Source organism: Oryx dammah, unplaced genomic scaffold (assembly GCF_014754425.2).
Source record: "Oryx dammah isolate SB20612 unplaced genomic scaffold, SCBI_Odam_1.1 HiC_scaffold_29, whole genome shotgun sequence".
In the NCBI taxonomy this organism is placed as follows: domain Eukaryota; kingdom Metazoa; phylum Chordata; class Mammalia; order Artiodactyla; family Bovidae; genus Oryx; species Oryx dammah.
Window position 1 is genome coordinate 88812355 of NW_024070213.1, and position 19556 is coordinate 88831910.

Sequence of the window (19556 nt, forward strand, 5' to 3'; positions counted from 1 at the left end):
GCCTCCCCATCTGGGGCAGAGCAGGGCTTTGGACAAGGGAGGTCCTGTTGGGAGCACGGTGGATTGACAGGCTTGGAAAGGCCAGTTTTTGGGAGCTCGTGAAACATGCCAGATCAGGGGGTGGGCCTCAGGTGCTGACCTGGCCATGCAGGAGGGAAGCCTGTGCCTGGGAAAGGACTGTGAGGTACGACTGAGCCAGGTCTTCAGCCGAGCTCCAGACCTCTTTCTGATACCTGCCCCCCAATATCAAATGCCTGTACACTTGTGCTCAAACCATGCTGCTGGGTGCCTGGACAGGAGGACAGAGAGTCTGGACATTGAATTTCAGCACAGACACAGCCCTTGTGTGTGTAATGAGAGCCAGTTAATCTGATCAAACGGTCAGCTGTGTGGCGAACTTTATCCCGCTATGGCTGCAGAGGTTATCGTGGATCTGAGGATATTTTTCTTTCTTTGCTGAAAGTCTCTCTAAAGCCTCAAAGCCCTCAAGGTACGGTAGTTTATCTTGGGGTCCACAAACTCCCTAAATCACATGCACAAATGTGGGTGTGTGCACCCTTGTGGCAGCTGTGTGCTATTCCAGGGAGTGCCTGCGTCCTTAGTTGCTTCAGTCATGTCTGACTCTTTGGCACCCCATGGACTGCAGCCCTTCAGGCTCCACTGTTCATGGGATTTACCAGGCAAGAATACTGGAGTTGGTTGCCATGACCTCCTCCAGAGGATTTTCCCAACCCAGGGACCAAACCCGCATCCCCTGTGACTCTCGCATGGCAGGAAGATTCCTTACCTACTGAGCCACCTGGGAAGCCCTCTGGAGAGAAGGGCATAGCTTTTAACAGATTGTCAAAGGAGGCCAGGACCCAAGAAAATAACAATGGCTGGTTCTGATTTTTCAGACAGGTGATTCTGAGATGCTGGACTCGACTCTATGAGACAGTCCAGGGCAAGAAGGGAGAGACCACCAGAAGGAATGGGAATATGTCTGGTGGCCTGAGAGGGCAGGCTGTTTGGAGTAGCTACTGCCAAGTCTCCCTAATAGGCACAGGCCACTCTGCCTCTCTGAAACTGCCCATGCCAGCCTGGTACTATGTCATTGGCTGGCCTGGTCCGAGGAGTCACCCAGCTGGGCAGTGTGCCTTTTACTTACACAATTCTGAGTGACAAGCTGAGATAGTTTAGAAGACTCCACCAGATGTGATTTAAGGCGAGAAACTTCTGAGGGACAGGCCACTCAGGGTCATGGGAATAAGGGTTACAAGACAGCACAGTTTGAGCTGAAGGGCGACGGATACACTGGTTCCCGTTCCTTACAACAATTCTACTGCTCCCAAGATTCACCAGAGGCCACTCCCAAGTTCCAACCCTCTCTGCCAGACTCTCTGCCCCTGCCTTTCCACAAGCTCATCTCTCTGCTCCCTGTCCACCAGACCCTTTCATGCATCTCTGATACTTGTCTGCCCTTCCCAGGAAAGTGGGAGCTTCCAGAGGAAATCGGCTCACAGAGCCATACTCAGTGCCTCCTCCCTCTGTCCTCCCTGGCTCTAGTCCTCTTTCCCGGGGGGAAGGAGGGGGTTTGGGGAAGGAAAGGGTGCATCAGCAGCTGGGCTGCCGGAGGAAGCCTATGGTTCCTGCCTTCAATATGGGAGCACGGGCACAGGAAGCCAAACTGGGAGAGCCCAGACCCCACTTGCCACCTGGGAGGAAGGCGCAACTCCTAGAGGACCCCAGTCTACTGCTGCAGGGGTCCTACAGTGCTTTTCTAGTTCTGGCCCCGGCATCCCATGCATGAGTGACTGTGAGGACTTCCTCTTTGGACTCGGGTCCTCTGCTTCTCTTCCTGACAATCACCCTCCCCAAAGCTGCCACCTTTCTGAGACCAGGTCACTCTCCAGCTTAAGCACCTTCAATGATTCATTTTCCTCCCCCTAAATAAATACTTTCAGCACGGTGTGGATTTCATTCAGGCTTCCCAGGAGGCACCAGTGGTAAAGAACCTGCTTGCCAATGCCGGAGACATAAGAGACACAGGTTCAGTCCCTGCGTTGGGAAGATCCCCTGGAGGAGGGCATGGCAACCCACTCCAGTATTCTTGCCTGGAGAATCCCATGGACAGAGGAGCCTGGCGGGCCACAGTCCATGAGGTCGCAAAGAGTTGGACATGACTGAAGCGACTTAGCATGCATGCAAGGATTTCATTCAACATCTTTTTAGTGTCATTTCCTACAGCACAAATACCAATGTCTCTCGAGCTCTGCTGATGCTGTTTTCTCTTCTGGGGCTGCCCTGAAACACCTCTTCTCTCCCTGGACACTTGGGCTTTCAGGTGAAGCTCTAATCCAATGTGGACGTCTCAGCGAGGCCACACAGAAATAACATCTCCCACAGTGCACTGCTCCCATACAAAGAATAAAATGAGCTCAAAATTCTCTAAGCCAGGCTTCAGCAGTATCGTGAACTGTGAACTTCCAGAGGTTCAAGGTGGTTTTAGAAAAGGCAGAGGAACCAGAGATCAAATTGCCAACATCCACTGGATCATCTAAAAAGCAAGAGACTTCTAGAAAAACATCTATTTCTGCTTTATTGACTATGCCAAAGCTTTTGACTGTGTGGATCACAATAAACTGGAAAATTCTGAAAGACATGGGCATACCAGACCACCTGACCTGCCTCCTGAGAAACCTATATGCAGGTCAGGAAGCAACAGTTAGAACTGGACATGGAACAACAGACTGGTTCCAAATAGGAAAAGGAGTATGTCAAGGCGGTATATTGTCACCCTGCTTATTTAACTTATATGCAGAGTACATCATGAGAAACCCTGGGCTGGAAGAAGCACAAGCTGGAATCAAGATTGCTGGGAGAGACGTCAATAACCTCAGATATGCAGATGACACCATCCTTATGGCAGAAAGTGAAGAGGAACTAAAAAGCCTCTTGACAAAAGTGAAAGAGGAGAGTGAAAAAGTTGGCTTAAAGCTCAACATTCAGAAAACTAAGATCATGGCATCTGGTCCCATCATTTCATGGGAAATAGATGGGGAAACAGTGGAAACAGTGTCAGACTTTGTTTGGGGGGGCTCCAAAATCATTGCAGATGGTGACTGCAGCTATGAAATTAAGAGAGATTTACTTCTTGGAAGAAAAGTTATGACCAACCTAGATAGCATATTCAAAATCAGAGACTTTACTTTGCCAACAAAGGTCCATCTAGTCAAGGCTATGGTTTTTCCTGTGGTCATGTATGGATGTGAGAGTTGGACTGTGAAGAAAGCTGAGCACCGAGAAATTGAAGCTTTTGAACTATGGTGTTGGAGAAGACTCTTGAGAGTCCCTTGGACTGCAAGGAGATCCAACCAGTCCATTCTGAAGGAGATCAGTCCTGGGTGTTCTTTGGAAGGAATGATGCCAAAGCTGAAACTCCAGTACTCTGGCCATTTCATGCAAAGAGTTGACTCATGGAAAAGACTCTGATGCTGGGAGGGATTGTGGGCAGGAGGAGAAGAGGACGACAGAGGATGAGATGGCTGGAAGGCATCACCAACTCGATGGATGTGAGTTTGAGTGAACTCCAGGAGTTGGTGATGGACAGGGAGGTCTGGCGTGCTGAGATTCATGGGGTCACAGAGTCGGACACGACTGAGCGACTGAACTGAACTGAACTGAACTGAATGCATATGGAGCTCTTACTGGAAACAAGTACTCCACAGCACACGAACGATCTCATTTACCATCTATCTCTGATCGCTTGTCCACCTTGCAAGGGAGTCAGTTATCTTCATTTTTAGAAGAAGGGACTGAAGGACTTCCACGGTGGTCCAGTGGTTAAGACTCCACATTCCAAATGGAGGGGTCCTAGGTTTGATCCCTGATCAGGAACTAGATCCCACATGCTGCAACTAAAGATCTGCATGCTCAACTAAGAGCTGGCACAGGCAAATAAATAAATATTTGAAAAAAGAAAAACAATGTGAGGATGGAAGTTCAGAGAGGCTAAGTATTTTGCCCAAGGTCACAGAGCTAGGAAAAGTCAGAGCTAGGATTTGAGTTCCTGGGTGTTGGACTCTGAATTCCGTGTCCTCTCATGCCCGTTAGGGTGTGTTCCAGGTCACACCACCATAGCTGGTGCTGTAAGGAGTCATCTGACTATGAGGGCTGTTAGCCTACTCGGGACGAGATCTGTCTAATTTGTCATTTGTCATGTCATCTCCTACGCCTGAGGCAGCACCAGGCGCAAATAACTCAGCAGATATTTGTGGAAATGCTTTGAACTGTGGAAGTTTGGTGAGCAAACTCACTTGCCTATTACCAACTACAACGAAGGGCTTCTGAGATGGAATCTTCAAGAGCAAAAGAACGGTCCAGTAGGTGGGAAACAGAGGGGAGGGCCCGTCCCCACCGTCAGCATTTCTGAATTGGGGTTGGGCTTGGCAGCTCTAAGGGAAGCCTTGAGGCCAGAACAGCTAAGCTTTTGGAACTTTAGGGGTCAAATGCAAATCAAGTTCAGGAATGTGGCCTACCTGCCCCCTAGCACCCACGTGCCTTCTTCCTGCTCCTGACCTTTACGATGAGCTGGGATGCCACACAACAGGCCACGAGGCAGTGTCTGCTCCCTTGGGAGCACCGGCAGGCCCTCTTTCCCAGAGTACCAGGGGAGACCCCAGGCCCCCCCTCAGGGGCCTCCTAGCCTCACCATCTGTGCTGGCATCATCCACCAGAATGACCTCCTTCAGCAGGATAGCAGGGGTGGTGTGCAGGACGCTGTACACCGTCCGCAGCAGTGTGGACCAGGCCTCGTTGTGGAACACAATGATGACGCTGGTGGCAGGCAGCGGGGGGCAGCGCCGGAACTTCTGGTCGACACACCTGCAAGGACGGAAGTGCAGATACAGCTCTCCGGGCCCCCGGTAGTTCCGGGGGCGGGGAGGGCTCTGTCCACAGATTCCTATAAGCACTCTCTGCTCCTCGGAAACCCCACCCTACATTCCCCTTTGGAGCTGGGAATAGCGGCATGCTTTTTCCAGCTTATCCACTATTTGCCACCTACTCTAAGCCTCTGCACAGGTGCTAACCAACCCAGTCCAAAACCTGTGTCTCGGGACTTCCCTGGTGGTCCGGTGGCTGAGAATCTGCACTCCCAACGCAGGGGGCTTGGGCTCGATCCCTTGTCGGGGAACTAGATCTCGCACATGCTGCAGCTAAGAGTTTGCGTGCCATAACTGAGATGTCCCTCATGCCACAACTAAGATCAAAGATCCTGTGTATAGCGACTAAGACCCAGCATGGCAAAAAACAGACGGTCCCCCCCCACAAAAAAAAACCCAAAGCCTATTTCCCCCACCTGAGGTCCCAGAGGGAAAGTTACAAAGGGCAACTCTGACATCTGGAAAAAGTGACTACAAATTCCATATTCAGTGAGAGGGAAAGAAAGGCTTTGCTCTTTACAGTGAACGGTTCCACTGGAACCCATTTCCTCATGCATCCCCTGTAATTCGATACTATTATCACAAACACTTTCCTGGGACTCTCCTCTATCCTCATCCGCTCCAACCACTCTGGGGCACTAGGCGGCACTGCCTCCCTCCCCGACACACCCTCTCAGGTGGGGGTGGGAATGTGTCAGTGCTGGATCTCAAGGAACTGTGCGGCCTAAATCATTCTTTCTTTCTTTTAAAATAGTACTTATTTATTTATTTGGCTACACTGGGTCTAAGGTGCAACATACAGGATCTTTCATCTTAGTTGCAGAATATGAGATCTAGTTCCCTGACCAGGGATTGAACCTGGTCCCCCTACATTGGGAGCGGGGAGTCTCAGCCACTAGACTGCCAGGGAAGTCTCTAAAGGCCCTTTTTAAACTCCCTCTGCTGGTCAGAGAGATTTCTCAGCGGCCCTCCAGAGAAGACTCCCAGACCTCCTCCACTGGCTGCCCTCAGGCCCACTGCCCTTCCCTGTGAGGAGTCCTGGTAACTCAGGGTGGCTCCACGTTCTAGGCCTCTAATACTTGGTCCAAGTCTGAGGAACTCCAGGTTCACAGCCCTAAAGAATCATGAACCTGAGAATGCAAACTGCCATGTGTAGGGATGGATGCTCAGTCGCATCCTAGTCATTGAGATGCCATGGACTGCAGCCCACCTCTGTCGACGGGATTCTCCAGGGAAGAGTCCTGGAGTGCGTTTCTATTTCCTGCTCCAGCAGAGCTTCCTGACCCACGGATGGAACCTGGGCCTCCTGCACCTCTTGTGTTGCAGGCAGACCCTTTGTGGCTGAGCCACTGGGGAAGTCCCTAATTGCCATGTGAGAAAAGGCCCAAAACGGTATTCCTCTTGAGTTGGGAATGACGTCTAGACGAGAAAGACACAAAACCTTTGACGGGAGGCCAGTAAGAACACAGACTGAGTGGCTTCAGCTCAAAGATCTAAGAGCTGGTTCACTGCCCAGGACTGAAAGTATAAACAGGTTCAAATAATTGGTTGGAATGAGTTCCTGGCCCTATGAGTCTTCACTGAAAGAAACCAGGAGGTGAGCAGCAATCCTGACCACCAGGGCAGCTTTCGGAAAATGTCCTTTGTTAGGAGCTCAGCGGCAGAGTCCTGCAGTCTCCAGCCTCTCGGCAGAGGGCAAAGCCCCCGAGTCTGTGTGCTGCAGTCAGGCACTCCTAATCACCCCTTGGCCTGCTGTGGTCCCCGTCAGGAGTTCCTTTTTCTGGATCCTGTTACTTTCACAATTGTTTTTCACTCTCACAGGTCTCCCTGAGACTCTGTCCTGACCATGATGCCCCTGAATCCCAACCCCTGGGATAACGACAATGGCTCAGGAGAAGAAATGAGGGCTTAGAGGAAACCCTTGCCCACATTCTAAAATCCCTGTCAGGGGCATCCCTGGTGGTCTAGTGGTTAAGAATTTACCTTCCAATGCAGGGGATGCAGGTTTGATCCCTGGTTGGGGAACTAAGATCCCACATGCCTTGGGGCAACCAAGCCTATATGCCACAACTGCTGAGCTGGAGCGCCGCAACAAAGACCTGACACAGCCAAATAAATAAATAAATATTGATATAAAATAAAATCTGTGTCAGCCCTTTACACTGGCTGTGGACATACCAGCCACGCCTTTGGCAGAATCCTGGCCTCACCCCGGGATGCGGTGCTACTTACTCAGGGGGTCGGGTGTCCGGCCCCAGGGCCCTCTGCAGGGAGATGCGGTCACTGGCAAAGGCATTGAAGCAGTGCTTCTTATAGCCCTCTTCCTTTTCCTGGGTCTCCTGGGGCGTCCACTCTTTCTTCTGAAATGCTTTCCCATCTGCCCCAGGGCCATTGGGGTCCTGTGGCGGCCGTTCCCAGAATGGCTTCAGCTCAGCTGGGGCGTAGAAACCTGGGAGGCAGGACTGGTTGGTGGAGGCCAGTGTCTGCTGGGGCTCCGGAGCCCTGATCTGGAACTTGGGCATCGAGTCCCTGAGGTTGTGCACGGCCCCCAGCATGAGGTCCAGGACGTGGTCCTTCTGGCTCACCAAGGACCTCAGCCATGGCTTCTCTGTGGCCTGCTCCCTGCCACTTACGTCCCTCTGCAGGATGAAGAGAAAGAGCACGAAGGCGCTGCCCACCATGACCAGGCGCACAGCCATGTGGCGTCTGCGGAGCAGCCTCATCCTCTGGAACCGATGGGGACCCCGGCTGAGTCAGCTCCGACTGCTGCGCCTGGCCCTGGAAACAGCTCGAGGTGTCGTGGTGGCCACACCCTGGGGCCTCGGCCTGAGAAGGGGGGATGAGAGAGAGAAATGAGCCAAGGCAGGTGGAGGAAGGGAGTCAGGGGATTTGCGGGTTCTTGTCCAGGCTCTGCTGCTGAATGGTGACATCACCTTAGTCCAATCACGTTACTTGTCTGCACCTAAACTGTCTCCATCCAGATAATAAGGAAAATGGACCCTGTGTCTTTTCTGCCCTAAGATTCTGACATTCATGGACCTAGAAAAACTGGAACATTGAAACGCTGCATGAAGAAATCTAATCAATGTAACCACTTTTTGAAACAATCTGTCTTTTTCTAGAAAAGTTTAAAATGTTCACACCCTATGAGCCCTGCAATTCCTCTCCTGCCTGATTTTATGTCTCAGATAAACATATGCCCAAAGGCATGCACAAGAACATTTCTAGTCGTAGGCACAAAAAAGGCAAAAATTAGAAATAATCCAAATGTCTTATCTGCGTTATAATGAATAAAGAGTGTGAAATATCCACAGCACATGGACTGCACAACCGTGATGGTGTACTGTTTCCACATGCCACAACACAGATGCAAAGTTGAGTGAAAAAAAAACCAGAAGTTTCTGAAGAGGGAGGAAAGACATGGGCATAAAGGCACATAGGGGGACTTCAAAATAAGCTTTTTTTAAAAAAGTGAATGGTGGCTGCTGGCAGCACTGCTATTCTTTATACCCTATGCATATTTTATCAATATTTTCTGTATCTACTCATATTTAATTAAAAAAATTAAAAACAATTTTAAAATCTAAGATTCTAATGACAGCACATTCCAGGCAGGACCATGGCCCTGAGCATCTACCCTCATGTATGTGGTACCAGGCTCAGAGGAAGAGTGTTTGCAAAACTTTCTGTAGACAGTTCTGCAAGTATAAGGCTCATGGGGTAAGCACTAGATGCTGGTGGCAACAGATCTGTGCACAAATTCTAGATCTGCAGCTTCTAACAGTAATAGCACCTACCTCCTAGAGTTGTTTGTTGTAAGGATTAAGTTCAATAAAATAATTCCTGGAAAAGCTTAGCAGTCTCTGCACCCAGTCAATGCTCAAAAAGTGTTAGTTTTTATCAGTAGTAGCTGTGTGACCCTCAGCACATGACTTAATCTCTCTAAGCCTCAACTTCCTCATCTATAAAGTGGGAGTCACTAATACCTAACCCACAGCGGGTGTGAGGATTAAGTCAGAAATAATGTATATAAAATACTCAGCCTAGTGTCTGGCACAGACCAAGCCCTCAGTTATTTCGATGGTTGTCGTTAATAAATTGCTGCTCAGTTTCCCAGCAATTATCCTCAGGCAACTGGTCTTTGGCCAAAGCCACACTCATTACTCTGTCTTACTTACAAGGAACTTCAGTTGAGCTGTGGTAAACACACGAGCTGCTGCCTGTGGAGAAGCCCAGTGTTTGGAGTCACTTGGGTCCACTTGGGGCACATGTGGCCGTCATGATGTCAAGTGGGAACAGGGGTCACTCTGGGCAGGGGGGGAGATGTTCTTTTTTAAAACCTCGGATTCATGCACATAGCAAACAGACACTAAGTATCTGCTGTGCACAGGAAGCTGAAATTGTGCACCTACTGTAAACAGCAAGCATGAAGCAAGCACCTTTGTGTGTAGCAAGCACATTGAATTTCTGCCTGTAGAGAGACACAACTGAATGCCTACCATATACATAGCAAGCATGTGCTGAGTGCCTACTATATACAGCAAATATACCTAAGCACCTACTTCTCACAAATATGTTGAGTATCTACTGTATAGAGAAACATTTTAAGTGCCTGCTGTATATAAGGAGAAGGCAATGGCACCCCACTCCAGTATTCTTGCCTGGAGAATCCCAGGGATGGCGGAGCCTGGTGGGCTGCCATCTATGGGGTCGCACAGAGTCGGACACGACTGAAGCGACTTAGCAGCAGCAGAAGCAGCAGCTGTATATAAACATGTTGAGTGCTTTTTGCAAAAAAAAAAAAAAGATTCAGCAGCAGCATCAAAAATCGAGTAAGATTAAATCTTTTCGAGCATCTATTTTATATTAGGTATTGTCTGGGAGATAGAGGAGATTTGTTGATCCTGCCAGTATTGAGTGAATTCCTGCTTTATGCCAGGTACTCTGCCAGATGGTGGCCAGCCAGAAGGTGAGCAAGCTTCACTGCGGGGAGGACCATGCGAAGCCCTGCTCTTGACAAAGGACTGTGTGCAATAGGGGCTGTTGCTCCCCCAAGTCTGGTGACCTCCCTGACCTTGCCAGTCACACTTCTGGTCTCCTATGCAGAGAGCCCAGCATTCAAGGAGAGTACAGTCAGTTGGGGGAGTCAAATTTTAAGCAGAGAGGCACCCAGCCTGAGAGAGGCATCCTTGGGGACAGAGGGAGAGAGGATGCAGTAAACTCACTGAGTTGGGGAGGGTGATGTTCGTTAAGTCCCTCTGGAGAGAAACTTGGGCTGAGCCCTAACCCACAAGTAGGAGTTGGCTGGTGACGTGAGCACATTTCAGGCAGAGGGAACAATATATAGAAAGCCCTAGATGCAGGAGACAGCATGATCCATCAGAGAACTCCAAGGAATTTGGTTTGGTGGGAGTATGAAGCCTGATGGAAGTAGCAGGTGGTCTGGAGAGGTGGCTGGAAACCAAGTCATGAAAGCAAAGAGTTTGCCCTTGACCCGAGGCATGGGAAGCAGTAAAGATTAGTGGGAGGCCAACATTACAAGAAGAGTAGTGTGACAGCTGGTGGAGGGTGTCTAGGAGATGCACCTGACTGGCAGCTGGATGGCCAGTTAAGAGGAACTAGGGGCGTCTGACCCAAAATAGCAGCAGTGCGGATGAGGAGGGAGGGGTGGTGCTAGGGGAACTTCCTTGGGTGATGAGGCGGGACAGTTCATCCTGGCTGGGACACAGAGGGACACAGAGAGGTGTGAGACCACCTCTTTCCCCGCCAGATTTTAAAATCTAGTTGGAGTGCTAACCAAGAACTGGTGGCACTGGGTTCAGGGAGCACCGGTCCCAAGAGGGAATAGGAGCAGAAAAAAAATCTATTTCTAAATACCCTTTTGCACTTTGAACCCTGACAACATTATTCAAAAAGTAATACAATTTGAACTGTGTAAGAGCACAGACAAGGACAGTACCCCGCTGGCTTGAAGAAGGCTTCAAGGAGGAAATGGAGATTCAATGTAGAGGTGGTGTCCTGTCTAGGGGTTGCTAGGCTGGTTGATGCCTGAACTTGACATCTCATCAATTCTACAACTGCCCCAGCTAAGCACAGACCGAGCAACGCAGAATGGGGAAGTGCTTGCTACAACAGGGTTGAACCATCTGAATGTGGCCTCTCGCCTGACACTTTGTCTGTCTACCTTCCGCTCCAACAAGAAAGAGGGAGCACAGTTAGAAACAAAGGCATGGTACAGGCATAACCTGTGCAGTCAGTTCCAGACCATGGCAAGAAAGTGGGTCACACAATTTTTTGGTTTCCCAGGACATATAAAAGTTATGTTTATACCCTACTGTAGTCTACTAAGTGTGCAATAGCATTATGTAAAAAAAAAAAAAAAGTACATACTTTAATGAAAAAATAACACTTCCGGAAACATTTCAGAGATAGATTTGCTGGATATAGGGTCGCCACAAACCTTTGATTTGTTAAAAAATGTTGTATCTGTGAAGCAAGATGAAGTAAAGCACAATAAAACGACATATGCCTACAAAATTTAGTTATCAGATGCTGCCAAGTGCTTAAGACTCACCTCCTCCAGGAAGGCCTCCCTGACTGACTCACTCAGAATCACCCAGGTCACTCCAACTCCCTCGTCTTGGCATCACAGTGTGATTCACCTTTGTTCCTTTGTTCCCTCCTAAAGAGAGACTTGGGGTTAAACTGAGCTCTTCCCAGGCATCTGCTCTCTCAATCCAGCCTGGCTGTCTAAGGCTTTCTCTCTGGTGCTTGCAGTTCCTCAAGGTACTAACCACATCCTGAAATGAAACAAGACACCTGTGATTAGCCTTGGCAGTAAGGGACTCTGGTTTGTTTGCTTGGCATGCAGGCGATGGGAAAGAGTCTCTTCGAAGGGACACAAAATCCAGTGTAAGTCAGAAGACTGTGGCTTTCAGGATTTCTGCTCTCTGCGTAGGAGACGATTACCAGAAGTGTGGCTGGCAAGGTCGGGGAGGCCAGCAGACTTGGGGGAGCAACAGCCCCTATCGCACACAGTCCTTTGTCAAGAGCAGGGCTTCACAGGGTCCAGCTTCTGACTGGCCAAGAGGTCCACTGGCAAGTATGCCCAAGGCCCTCAACCACTCATTCCCTCCTGCTGCTGCTAAACTTTCATTCCCAACTCTTTCCTCCAGCCACCCTTGGGATTGCAAAACATCAGACCATCTTGATTTTAGTACTGAGATGATACCAGAAATCCTCTCATTCTGGGAACACTTTCTAGACTGAACAAATTGGACCTGTTTTCCTGGTCACACCAGTCAGAATACAAATTTACCTTTTGTCACTGGTATAAGGGAATTGAGGCTTCACCCAGTCCAATGTCTATCAAACCGTTGATTGCAACTCATTACAGGACTGTGAAATACATTTAAAGTGTTGCAAATCAGCATGGAAAAAAATTATTTAAAAGATCAGACTAGACTAGAGCAAAAAAAACCAATTACATCACAGGTAATATGAGTAAGTATTGTTTTGTTAAAATTTCATTTTGGTTAATTACACATACATATATAGAGTAAGTGTACCAAAAGTCCTAGTACAATCTTATGCTTTAATAACTTTGGAAGTATAAATGTCACAGGCTTACAAAGAACATCATTTGAAAGTTTAAATTTCTTTCACCTCATTTCTATGAATTTTGAATAAAAAATTATTATTTTAATGTCTGTCTCCATCCATTGAAGATGATAAACACTTCCTGATACAAAATTAAAATGAAAAGTTGTTATTCAAAATTCACATAGGTGAAAGGAATCACATTTTCAAATGATGTTTTTTTGTTAGTTTGTAGAATTCATACCTCTTAGGCGATTAAACTGTAAAATTTTCCTAAAGGTTAGGACTCAGCGCTTTCACTGCTGTGGCCAGGGTTCAATCCCTGGTTGGAGAACTAAGATCCCACACAACAAAGCTTTCCTGAGACTTTTGAGATACCCTGTCACATATAAGAGGATACTAAGTTTTCTTGTAAAATGCCCCCCTTCCAACCTCTACCCATCTCTCCATCCCCTCCCGTCTCCTTCCACCACCTTCCCCAGGTCCAGTCAAAAAGCCAGTGATACAGTCTAATTCCTCCATTTTACATCCTAGTTTCCTCCAAGAAACCTTCCTAGGTCTCTTGCAGAATTTATATCTCTAGTTTCACCCCCTTGTGTGTGTGCTAAGTCGCTCCAGTCCTGTCTGACTCTGTGCGACCCCATGGACTGCAGGCTCCTCTCATGGAATTCTCCAGGCAAGAATACTGGAGTGAGTTGCCCGTGCCCTCCTCCAGGGGATCTTCCCGACCCAGGGATCGAACCGACTCTCTTATGTCTCACACCTTCTGAACCCATGTCTCTCAGGTCTCCTGCATTGGCAGGTGGGTTCTTTACCACTAGTGCTACCCGGGAAGCCCCTCCCCTCCTTAGCAAACTGTTTATACTTCTACTTTGATCTTTTCACAGTTTCTCCTCTCTCACACCTTTGTGAGCTGGACCAGAGAGGGCAAGCTGTCTTCAGCTTTTTGTTGCTTGCAAAGTTCTAGCACAAAGTTTGCATGCAGCAGGTACTCCAAAAACTCTTGTCAAATGAGATGAGACAATAGGGCTAACATGACCCATTTAAAGCCACAAAGGTGAGCCCTGGCTTCACTGAATGATGTTTTGAATGCATTTGTGCATGTGAGTTGCACGACAGTCTGTTGCTACACACCAGCGAGCCACTTAGACTAGGTCCGTCTGAGCCCAGTACTCTTATCTGACAGCGAGGCCAGTTTGGTTAGGTGACTTGTGTCACAAGCTCATGGCTCCTGGGAGCAGGTGCCTATCTCTCAACTCCCAGGCACTGCTCTTTTCCCACCATTTTACCTTCCCCTTGGAGGTCACCTGGGGAGTTTGGGGACTAGGTTTGGGTCTCCTGAACCTGGAGCAGGACTATTTTCTAGAAACTCCCTATTTCACTCATAGATGCTGCGCTTCCAACCTCTACCCATCCCCCCATCCCCTCCCCTCTCCTCCCACCACCTTCCCCAGGCTTGCCCTCCTCCAGTTCTCACCTAGGACCACAAAAGCTTTAAAGATGCCACTAAAGTAGTTCCCAGCTAAAGTTTTGGCTTTAGTGAGAACCAGGGTCAGCTACCCGGAACAGGCCCTTGCTGGCCAGGTGGCCTATTTATAACAAAGTTTCTTTCTGTTTATCTAGGGAGCTGCTCACCTCCTAGAGACGTGGCAGCCAGGAAGTTAGCAGTGGCAACACCACCAACAGGGATGTTTGCTCAAGTTAGTCAGGCTGTCGCTCAATTACAGGTTTCTTGAAAAGTGATGACTGTCGCCACTCTCAGTGTGACGGAGCTAACACCACGGTGGGGAGTGCACAGGTCCACTTCAAGCTACTGGTTCTGGGGAGGCGGGCAAGAGGCTGTTTGGGACAAATGATTCTCCCTTTTTTCCTCCCGGGCAGCACTTTCTCAGTTATCAAAACCAACCCAACCTACACTTCACTTCCTGTGTTCTCATGCTGTGAACAAAGTAGCAAATTATCTCCTCCAAACCCATCCTTCCACCTCTGACCTTTTTGATTACAGAATGCTGGTAGGTTTTCACTTTTCCCATAATTACACCTTCAGAACACCTCAGCTTTCCCTCTCAACACTAGAGCTGCAGTACGTGGCTTTATTTTCCCAGAAAGACTCACTAAAAATTATTTCAGTAGCAAGTCTATCAAGTTTTCTCCTGGGCTGATCTAGGTTCAACTTTTGTTTGCATAACATTTTAAGCTTTAGTTGCCCCCACACAGATTTTTCCGTTGAAAAAAACCCAATTGAACTTGACTCATGCTGTGTACCTAGAATAGGCTTGGCTCATAGCAGGTGCTCAGCAAATGTTTCTTGATCTAGTCCAAGTTTGTTAAGTTACTGAAAAATCAAAATAATATGTGACCAAGCAGGAAGTTCACCAGCTCACAGGTTTTTGTTACTAAAGGATCTCCAGGTCCTGCCAGGTCGGGCAGGGATATGTAACGGTTTCAAACTGAGCCTTGAGAGTCCTCAGAACCTAGGGATGAAGAAGAACCTTAGGTGGGCATGGGCTGGGATTCCCTAATCACTTAGGAAACCTGGTGACAATTAGGTTGGGTTTGAGAGAAAGCCAGGGTGGGGGGCGGGGGAGAAAAAAAAGCTTGAACTGAGTCTTATCATCCATCACCTGGCAGGGATATTCCTGGAGGCTTGCGCTCATCTTCAGATTGAGGGGCAGGTGATGGGTGAGGACAGAACTGAAGCTTTCCCTTCTCCAGTGTACGGCGGGCTCCCGGCTGTAGGACTTCTACCCAGGGCCACTGGATACTCGACGTGCCACTGAACTCAGAGTCTGTGGCCTGCCCCCTAAGCTGGCCAGCCTTCCCAATTTTCCCATTGCAACCAGTAGCGTTGAAACCCTGGAAACTACTCTTGCCCCTATTCTACTCCCAGGCATGGAGTTTCTAAATGGGTTTCAACATCAGGTTCACTCCATGCATGCTCCCGAGTCCTGCTGATTCATTCTCTGCCTCCTGGATCCTCCTCTTCCTCTGCCCTTTCAAAACCATTCTCTGAGACTATGCTCTTATGACCCAGCATCTGGAGGATCCGCAGAAGCTGCCTGCCAGCTTCCTCTGCCTCAGGCCTCTCTCTCCCTTTCACAGTTTAGAAGGGCCATATTCATACTCCTTTCGTGCCATTTGACTGTAGCAGAAATATGGCCTTGGCAGTCTGCTTCCTGTTTGCTCCTCACGCTCATTGGCTACCTCTTCCTCTTCAAAGCATTTTCCTTACGCTCTTGCTAAGTAGATCAAATAGCCAACATCCATTGGATCATCAAAAAGGCAAGAGAGTTCCAGAAAAATACCTACTTCTGCTTTATTGACTACGCCGAAGCCTTTGACTGTGTGGATCACAACAAACTGTGGAAAATTCTTCAAGAGATGGGAATACCAGATCACCTGACCTGCCTCCTGAGAAATCTGTATGCAGGTCAAGAAGCAACAGTTAGAACCAAACATGGAACAGCAGACTGCTTCGAAATTGGGAAAGGAGTACATCAAGGCTGTATATTGTCACCCTGTTATTATATCCAGAGTGCATCATACAAAATGTATGGTTGGATGAAGCACAAGCTGGAATCAAGATTGCTGGGAGAAATAACCTCGATATGCAGATGAAACCACCCTCATGGCAGAAATTGAAGAAGAACTAAAGAGCTTTTTGATGAAAGTGAAAGAGAAGAGTGAAAAAGTTGGCTTAAAGCTCAACATTCAGAAAACTAAGATCATAGTACCTGGTCTCATCACTTCACGGCAAATAGATGGGGAAACAATGGAAACAGTGAGAAACTTTATTTTCTTGGGCTCCAAAATCACTGCAGATGGTGACTGCAGCCATGAAATCAAAAGACACTTGCTTCTTGGAAGAAAAGCTATTTTCAACCTAGACCGCATATTAAAAAGCAGAGACTACTTTGCCAACAAAGATCCGTCTAGTCAAAGCTATGTTTTTTTTCCCAGTAGTCATGTATGGATGTGAGAGTTGGACTATAAAGAAAGCTGAGCACCAAAGAATTGATGCTTTTGAACCGTGGTGTTGGAGAAGACTCTTGAGAGTCTTTTGGACAGCAAGGAGATCCAACAGTCAATCCTAAAGGAAATCAGTCCTGAATACTCATTGGAAGGACTGATGCTAAAGCTGAAATTCCAGTACTTTGGCCACCTGATGCGAAGAATTGACTCACTGGAAAAGACCCTGATGCTGGGAAAGATTGAAGGCAAGAGGAGAAGGGGACAACAGAGGATGAGATGGTTGGATGGCATCACCAACAGGAGTTGAGTAAGTTCAACTCATGAGTTGAGTTTGAGTAAGCTCGGGAAGTTGGTGATGGACAGGGAAGCCTGGTGTGCTGCAGTCCACGGGGTCGCAAAGAGTCAGACACGACTGAGTGACTGAACTGAACGGAAAGCAAATTATGTTTCTTTTCTCGAATTCTTACCTGAAACTCTCCTCCTCCAAGAAGCCTTCTCAGACTAAAGTGCATCTTACTGCCATGAGTATCGGGCATATTTTTTTCCAAGTTTCATGGCCCATGTTTCTTCATGCAGGATCCCCACTAGATTTTATGGACGAGGGAGAACTAACAGGTCTAGACATTGGGCTGCCTAGGTTCCCTTTTCTTTCATCTTCTCAAATCTTTAAATCCTGGTCCCTAAGCTTCTGCCTCCGAGAAGGCAATGGCACCCCACTCCAGTACTCTTGCCTGGAAAATCCCATGGGAAGAGGAGCCTGGTAGGCTGCAGTCGCTAAGAGTCGGACACGCCTGACGACTTCACTTTCACTTTTCACTTTCATGCACTGGAGAAGGAAATGGCAACCCACTCCAGTGTTCTTGCCTGGAGAATCCCAGGGATGGGGGAGCCTGGTGGGCTGCCGTCTATGGGGTCGCACAGAGTCGGACACGACTGAAGCGACTTAGCAGCAATCTTCTACCTCTAGTATGCTTTTCCCAACTAGTTCCCCTAACCTTCCTATCGCTGCAGTGTCCCTCCATCCTGAGGTATCTGGTTGTTAATTCCACGCCCTGATCTGTCTGTTCTTTGTTTTCTTCTATCCGCAGAGCTGAGGGTGAGGATAGAGTTTCTTCCTTTCTTCAAATCTCTGCCCAGGGCTGAGGACCACGCTGCACAGGAGACCAGAGAATAACCTGACCTCCCAGGGCTCTCAGGTGCCACAAAAGAGTCTTGTAACAGTCCTTCTTCTCCCCAGACTGAGGCCATCCTTGTTCACTGGGCAAGCCTTGTACACAGCACAATTACAGCTTTGAGCTCGACACAGAGACAGGCACTGCCCTGCACTTGACCTCTCATTTATTCAAACCCTCACTCTCATTCCCATCAAATGAGTAAGGGTATGCTGGGCTTTCCCAGAGAGGGGCAGAGGGCTGTACGATGAGCTGAGTTCGCCCAAATCTTTGGCACAGCCACTGGGTCCGCCCAGGACAGAGAAACCCACTTTGGACCTCAGCTTCACTTCTAAGGCTGGAGATGTCAGAACATGTCCATGAAGCCAGAGGAGGTGCAGGACAATACCAGAGCCTTTTTAAAATATCACTGCTTACCATACCAAAGCAAGACACAGTTGTCTTTTTCCATTTTACATATAAGGAAACTGAAGCCCACGGAGGTTTAGTAACCTGACCAAGGATACACAGCTATGAAATGGCAGAGGCAAAATTTTCTCCCAAGCCCAGATCTCTCCAAAGCCCACTATCTTAACCATAGCACCATGCTGCCTTGCACTTGGCTGGTGCTTGGAGCTTTGACAAAGCATTTTCATATACACCTTCTCATTTGTTCCCCACCCAGGGAGTGTTTATGTGATTTGGCCAAGGTCAGACAGCTAATTTAGTGACAGAGCTGAGCCAGCTCTCCGCCTCCATTATACCCACTGCCTTGGCCCTAGGGCTAGTTGTCCCTTTGATTCCTGATTTCTGTTCTAGGCAATGGCTATATGGGCTAAGCCCAAGGTCGTATCTCCTGTTCAGGTTTCTCCCAGCTGAATTTGGGGCTGAGATGTTTCTGATCTCAGACAGTTTTTGACATGCCTCAGGGCTTCCCTTTTCAGGCCTGAGTTCTTCCATGTGGGTAGGAGTCAGCTGTTCTGCTAACTATAGGCAGTGATTACCAAGGATGAGGGCTTTCCAGGCAGCCTGGTATTCTTCGTGGTTCCACCAGCTCTAGACTACCTTTGCATTGACAGGCTTGCTCTGCTAACTGCTCTGGTGCCCCTGAAAGTTGTTTTGTTACCTCTGGGTGCCTAAAGTGAATGGCACTGTTAAGGAACAGGAGGTCAGGAAGTACCTGCAATGATACTGGCTTCTGCTGGATAACTTGAACTAAAGTAAATTTCAAACCCCTCACCTTAGCTTGCACTATTGATCACATGCATTTGCCTGTCTCATCCTTTTCACTCTTCCTGTAATGGGCAGAGACACAGCTCATTCACCGAGAGAATGGGGCGTGGGCAGTGTACACATATCTCTGGCAAAATGAGCACAAGCCCCAGGTTCTTTGGTGTGTCCAGAGTTGTTAGCCTCCTGCAGTGTCTGCAAACTGCATTTGCAAGTCTGGCAGTGTGCTGAGAGTGCAGTGTTAGAACCCTCCTTGTGAATATTGCAATGGGGTGATTGGCTAACAGAGGGGTCTGTTTTATGCTGTGCTGGCAAACTGACACCTCACCATCCCCATACATACAGATGAGCCCTGTCCTAACCTCTGCAGAGGCTCTGGGGGCAAGTAACAAACTATTTCTCCTTTCGGTTGGCCTAGGGTTTGGAACAAGTGACAGGAAATCAGGAAGTCGGTGACAGTCACAGTCATGAACACCCATCAGACTCCCTCCCAACACTGCTGAGCACACAGTTCCTGTCCCTTAAAGGCCCAAGTCTCCACAGGGAGGATGTCTGAGATCCTGCCCTCCCCAGGGAGGCTTATCTCTCCTGCTCACCGCTTCTGCTCGGGAGCCGCGCCTCCAGGGCAGGAGGGAACCTCTCGGCAAGGTTTTCTGCAGCTGAGCACAGGGGCTGGCCCAGC

At 48.5% G+C, this 19556-nt stretch overlaps 1 protein-coding gene across 2 annotated transcripts in view; it reads right to left on the reverse strand.

Moving 5' to 3' along the window:
* The window catches only part of GALNT6 (polypeptide N-acetylgalactosaminyltransferase 6), a 39519-nt gene that overhangs the window by 19473 nt on the left and 490 nt on the right, over positions 1-19556 (reverse strand). The window contains exons 1-4 of one of the 2 annotated variants that reach the window (XM_040234167.1): positions 13999-14085; positions 11497-11722; positions 7155-7748; positions 4691-4863 (exon numbers count right to left, since the gene is read on the reverse strand). In XM_040234167.1, coding sequence (XP_040090101.1) covers positions 4691-4863; positions 7155-7645 — 664 coding nt within the window. In that variant the 5' untranslated portion in view covers positions 7646-7748; positions 11497-11722; positions 13999-14085. Of the gene's footprint in view, positions 1-4690; positions 4864-7154; positions 7749-11496; positions 11723-13998; positions 14086-19556 lie in introns of those variants that run through there. The other variant, XM_040234166.1, reaches the window with a different exon arrangement.